Here is a 6,439-nt window from a genome sequence, read left to right as displayed (position 1 = left end):
TGATTGATTGATTGATTGATTGATTGATTGATTGATTGATTGATTGATTGATTGATTGATTGATTGATTGATTGATTGATTGATTGATTGATTGATTGATTGATTGATTGATTGATTGATTGATTGATTGATTGATTGATTGATTGATTGATTGATTGATTGATTGTGGGGTCGGTCTGCACAGTTCATTCCGCTTGTCCATGCTGTTGCTACCGCTGACAACATGTGTCTACGAGGTGTTTGTATTGTTCGGGTAGGCGGCGGTGGTGTGGGGCTGCGGCCCACAAAATACTCGTAACTGCCACTGGCGCCTCCCCCGGGCTTAAAAAGAAACTTTCAGACTGACGTCATTATGAGAAAACCTTCGGGATCTCTTTGGCTGTCACTGCACGACGATCGCGACGATGGCATGACTGCGTCTGGCTCGCCTGTCGCACGTCGTGATCCTCCTCCGACGAGCGTACGACGCCAAAACCGGTCCTAACGTAACGATCAGTCGTAATGGTCAGTCGCATGCCAATGGTAGGCATGCCAAGCGCGACACACACGCGAGACTGGAGCATGCCGTTGGTATGCGACTGATCGTTACGACGAATTGTTAGGACTGGTATTGGCGTCATACGGTCGTCTGAGGAGACCCACGACGTGCGACTGGCGAGCCAGATGCAGTCGCGCCATCGTCGCGACCGTCTTGCGGCCTCAGCCAATCACAGCCCGAAGGTGTCGCCATATTGACGTCACTGAAATAAATAAATAAAATAACACTCTGAAAGTTTCTTTCGAAGCTGGGGGAAGGTGCCAGTGGCATTTCCGAGTAATTTGTTGGGAGCCGCTCACCTGCGCGCGCTCCTCGTACAATACACATGTTGCCAGCGGCACCAGCAGCATGAACAAGCGGAATGAACTGGGCTAAACTGCCTCACAGCGCTGTACTCAGCATATAAAATTCAATGTGTAACGTAATAGCACTATTCATTTTTACTCCAAAATTGATAGATGTTTTCTTTGTCATGCTGAGATTTGTCTTGCACGTATCTAAATCGTCGGGAGTGCGCCTGAACATGGACGCAACTATGTGTCGCGCACGGAACGCCACGAAACTACATATTGGCCTCGAGGACATACCGTGGCGCCACCTACGAGTGACGTCACTTGTAGGACGCCGAATCGTGTTGTCGTCTGCTACAGCAGATTTCCCGTGCGTATGCGGAAGCGTGTTATTTTCTAGTGGCCACCGTCTCGCCCGCTCCTTGTGGGTTTGATGCAAATTACCAAAAAAAGTTGTCTGTAAACCAAATAATTCGGGCAAGCAATCAGCGACTCGCTTGTTCCCGGCGACACCGCCGCGTTTAGCTAGTTGCTACAATCGCGACCCACAGCTCTTACATACGCAGCCAGCTAACGCCAAGGACGATGGAACTGATGCCGAGAAAAGTACGCTGTAAATTCATTATGAAATACTTGTGACGGGACATGTGTGTGCAAGCAAACACCTTGTAACAGCGACGGAAACGCGTCGCTCACTTATGATCTCACCGCGCGAACTGCTCGTATTGCCTGGTAAATGAATGACGCGAGAACGCTGATCAGATTGCTTCGCCGCACATGCTTAAAAGTATTTTTATGGTCTGCAGTTTGGCTTGGTCAGAGCCTATTTCCCCTACGATGTTTTTATAGTCGTGCCCGGATTTGATTAACGATCACTGCCGTAGCCTGTACTCTGCACTGCTGATGTTTACTTTTCGCGACTTGTCCGCAATGTATGAACGGTATGAACGCGAGTTTTTAACGCCTTCGAGCGGGTTCGGACAAGGCTATATTTAGTTTTCATTAGGTGCTCGGCGTGGTAATTTATAATTGCAGCGTGTTTTGTATGTTTACAGTAAGCCGGCATTTCTCAAGCATCAATTTCAAAACTCACGACTGCTCACAGAAGGCGAGGCTGCGTACGAGGAGAAACACGTCGTTAATGATTTCGGGTAATGGGGATATTTAGAATAGGAGAACCGAGTGTTGGGATCCCCCAAGAAGTTAGAGGAACCCAAACGCAACACGCGCGTGCGCCCGTGCGCGACGGGAGGGCCTTCGCCAACAGCTCGCAGCCGGCTTCGGATGCACGGATGTTGGGAACTTTAGGCTTGGCGTCGCAGCATATATTTCATCACCGTTAGAGTTGCGAATGACAGTCCGTAACAGAACGTTTCAACGCGCTGGGAACTCTGTAAGCGCGGTGATTTCCGTTGAAGCGATCGACGATCAAGATACCTGCACGGCCTCGGCCATGGAGGAAAAAAAAGCTTAGGAGAGGCCCCCAGCTATCCCCGCGCATTGGCAAAAGTGTGGAGGAAGTCACGTGTTTTCGGCGGCCATTGGAAGTCGCGTTAGCAACGGCGTCCTAGCAACAGCCCGCCCGCCGTTCGCCAGTCATGGAGGAAAGGCAGCGCCTGCCTTGTCGTCCGATTGCGAAGATTGCTGCTTCGCTTTACTGCGCTGTGGTCTTGCGGAACTCGAAAAGGATGCTGCGAGTTGCGACAGCTGCGCCGATGTGAATATGTCATTTAATTTCTACTTGCAAGTGCACCTTGTACCGCGTCAAGCTTTTGCTCCGGTCGCGATCACGACGCGCCTATTGAAGTGCAGATATCGTGAACGCGCCGTCCCGTCGTACGCGCGGACACCCGTCAGGTAGATTTTCGGGAAGTGATACACGGTGTGCAGTACGTAGGCGACTTGCAACCGAACGATTCGCAACTCAATTTTTTGGTTATCGCCGCTGCAATATATAGTTTGCTAGGCCGGCAATGCGCGGCAGTGCCTTTGCAACTGTTACAAGGTAGATTCCCAGTTGATATAATTCCATCGTCCTATTACCTTAGTAGGTGTCCGTCTGTTGACTGGAAGAGTGCTGGATCTGGAATCTGGATCTTTTTGTGGTCTCGCTCTGGATTTCGCTTTTCTACGCTTCATACTGCGAGGTTAGTGTATGAACGTTTTCAACTGATATCACCTTGAATTTATTGACACTGAGACAAGTTGAAACTTGGCGAAAAAAAGTTTATTGACGCCACCCACCCTCTCATTTTTTTTACTCAATAAAACGTTTTGCCTCCTCCTCCTCCTCCTTCGCAAAAAATTCTATCGAAGGCACGCGAACACCGGTAAAAACATTCCACAATTTTTTAGCGTGAAATCTGCATGAAGTACTGCTTACCTATATATATAGAACGGCCGTTTAATTGACTAGTCATCTCTGGGATTGCCAGTGAAACTGCAACGCAAACTTGGGCACTTTCCAGTCCGGTAGCCGCACGGCGTTCACCCACTGTTTGCGGCGTTCTCCATCGCTTGGGAACCTATAAACGGCGGCGATTGCAAACAAAGGATGAATGCACACCAATGTACAGCAATACTTGTCAGCGGAATGATGCACTAACCGGTGGAAAGTGACGCCCAATTCCTTGGGTACCGATCGCGACTTGCAGCCTGGCACCGAGCATTGCGGCATTGTTAGAGCGAGCCGCTTCGCAAACCTGCTGCGGCCACACTGAAGACGTGTAACAGTGTAACCGCGCGTTCAGGTTCACGGTCACGCGCTGCAAAACGGCCTTCTACCTGCCTATCAGCTGATTTCCGCCGGCTCGGCGCTGGCAGATGCAGACGACAAGAGAGGCGATACAGGACGGAGGAGGCGGAGAAGGTGCACCGAGAGAGAGAGGCAAAAAGAGTCCGCCAATGGCATGGAGGGCCAATGGTCCGCCATTCGACTTACAGAAATGGCGTTTCCGGCTGCGCTGGGTGTGACGTCAGGGCCTCTCCTAAGCTTTTCTTTCCTCCATGGCCTCGGCCGATTCTTGCGCGCAAGCATAGCCATCCTTCGGCCGCTCGCCGCACCGTGCGTGAACGGGCCGGCGCTGCCGGGACCGACCTCCGCGGCCAGTCGGCGTAAATCGCGGCAGATATTTGAGCATCGCTTTGAAAACCACAGCTGATGACACTACCTATCAGAATTTTTCATTACACTAACATCCACTTTCACCAATCTGGAACTTCTTTTCCACGACTTGTGTGATTTTAAAAAGCGGCGACAAGTTGTTGCTGCCGCGACCTGCGTCGGTTCTAGCCGCACCATCGGCTGTGTGGGCAGGCACGGCGGGTGCGTGTGCTTCTGCGAGCAGTTAACGCTTCACGATTTCCTGCTTTATACAATTCTTGCAAACGAGGGAAATCTAGAAACTTCACTCGGCGATCGTCGTAGTCCGCATTGTTGATCGGGGAAACAAGCCGCTGCTTATGCTTCGGTCGCATGCGTAATGCACCACCACGCTCATGGTGTTTGCGGATAATCTACCAGTTTATACGGTTATACAGTCACCATTAGGTCGAACTGCGCTTGACTCACTGAGAATTAACTTCAAACGAAGGAAATTAACACGAAAATACTTTTAGAACACGCTTCCTAAGCGAAGTGTCACGCGCTGCAAGCCAACTACGCAGCAAGATAGGAACGGTGATCCGCGGTGATCCTACGAGTGACGTCAAAACGATCGCAGCGCCGGCCTCTCCAGTGGTGGGCCTCGCGGCCAATACGGCCCCCGGCTCTCCCAACTGCGTGGTGTGTTTGTGTTTCGCCTGCGGCCCCTGCGCTCAGGCGCGTGGTGTTACGTTTCACCGGATGCTCGCCGCGCGGCGGACTCGTAAAACGGGGACCAGACCCGGCGGTGTGAGCGGCGAGACAGCGGGGGAAACGGGCGCCAGTCGCCGTCCGAGCCCCAAAGAAGAAACATCATTTGTGTAACGTTCCTTTCCTCAGATTAAATAAGTTGTTTAGCTCACCTAAAGTGCATATTTTTGTGTTTTTCTTATCGTCATCGTCACGGACAACACTATGGAACGAAAGTAGTAAGCGGCGGGACGCCGACGACGCATCGCATGCGCATTTTGAAGTGAGTCTCAAATTAACGCGTACGACTAGCCGTGGCGACCGTCGTGACGATCAGTCGCATACCAATCGCATGCCGCCGTCGTGCATGTGCTACGCACGTTACGCGAGTCCACCCCGCACTTTAAAAATGCTTAAAAATGTGGGGCTTCTGGAGTGTTTGAAGTCGCTGTTGTTTATGTTAACTCGCTGTATGCTGTAAAATTTTCTTGCAGATGTGCCGTATTCTGTCTTTGTCTGGGCCTACGTGGATACTTCGAGCAAGCTGTAAGACGTTTTTTCTTTCTATTTGTAATTTCTGCGATTCAACGAATAAAATGTGCGTTCAAAACATTATGGTAAAGTACACACGCTCGCTGGTGGCAGAAAATGAGTTGTCTGTCTATTGAACATCTATGTAAAAGTTATCATGACGTTCCTGTAAGCTATAGGTCAGATATGAAAGCATTTTAAAAACGTTCTTTTTTCTATTCAATTATTGTTCACCCCACATCTGTCACAAGAACATCAAATATCATACCTTTTTAATATCGTATCGTTGTCGCAATTGTGGAGGGTGTAGATATCGCTTCGGCTAATTGCTGCGAACGAAAGTGTTGTATTTTTTGGTCTATGGACGTTTAAAGGGGCACTGCAGACGGTGGCCTTCCGAGTGGGAACAGCTGCGAGCAACGCGGCAGCCGACCTGCATTTTTGGCATTACCGATGCTCCCGGGAGGAGCTAGAGGGCGTGGCCATGTTAGGTGGCTCCTGGTGTTGAGGCTTTAGCAGGATGTTCATTTGCAGGGCCGTGTGGCTGGGGGTCTGAAGGCGTCGCCAAAGGTGTGTGTCGCTGGTATTTGCGAAAGGATTACGGAAGGAGTAGATGGGGCAATTTTGTCACTATCGGAAATGGATACCTGCGAGGGGAAAGTGGTTGAGCTATTCCGGTGGGTATGTTCTGCTTTCTGGGAATAACAGGGTAGTTTTCGGGCAGCGGCGAGTTCGTTCTGCCTCATTTGGGTCGTAGTGTGTTGAGAGCTTCAGGAAAGATACATTTCTTTATAAGTGCACATATATACTGCATGCTGCGAGTGGGGAGGTGGTGGAAACTGTTGTGCTGTGGAAGTTGCTCAGCAGTCATGGAGGTGGCTGTGGCGAGTGTGGCGGATGCCAGTAGAAGTTTTGGGGAGATGAGGGCTATATCGAGGTGTTAGTTGAGCGGTTATGGTACGCTGGTTTCTAGTGTAGTTTGTTTAGGGTGAAGGTTTTTGGGTTGGACAGATTTCATTTCATTTTGTCTATTCCACCTTGAAGGCCCGAAGGCATTTCATAAGGTATGAGTTACATACCAGGTATGACTGACAGCTCATCATAACATGAATAGCAGAAAAAGAAACGCGCTGCCAATAAGTGTTGCGAGGGTAATCAGTGCAGAAAACATGGCTTCAAAAAGAAATCTACAAGGGTATAGGTTCGCTGTTTTCAGTCAGGTACTGACATCTGATTGTTAAGTTCATT

At 49.9% G+C, this 6,439-nt stretch overlaps 1 protein-coding gene across 2 annotated transcripts in view; it reads left to right on the top strand.

Annotated features, from left to right (window-relative positions):
- The first annotated feature begins 4,665 nt into the window (after positions 1-4,665).
- Positions 4,666-6,439, top strand: part of LOC144167421 (uncharacterized) — a 50,960-nt gene continuing 49,186 nt past the window's right edge. The window contains exons 1-3 of one of the 2 annotated variants that reach the window (XM_077696688.1): positions 4,666-4,943; positions 5,155-5,206; positions 5,726-5,868. In XM_077696688.1, coding sequence (XP_077552814.1) covers positions 4,930-4,943; positions 5,155-5,206; positions 5,726-5,868 — 209 coding nt within the window. In that variant the 5' untranslated portion in view covers positions 4,666-4,929. The remainder of the gene's footprint in view (positions 4,944-5,154; positions 5,207-5,725; positions 5,869-6,439) is intronic. The other variant, XM_077696687.1, reaches the window with a different exon arrangement.

The sequence above is a fragment of the Haemaphysalis longicornis genome, unplaced genomic scaffold, assembly GCF_048455015.1.
Source record: "Haemaphysalis longicornis isolate Haplotype H1 unplaced genomic scaffold, Haemaphysalis longicornis Haplotype H1 scaffold_2, whole genome shotgun sequence".
Taxonomy (NCBI): Eukaryota; Metazoa; Arthropoda; class Arachnida; order Ixodida; family Ixodidae; genus Haemaphysalis; species Haemaphysalis longicornis.
This window is presented reverse-complemented; position numbering and strand designations above follow the sequence as displayed.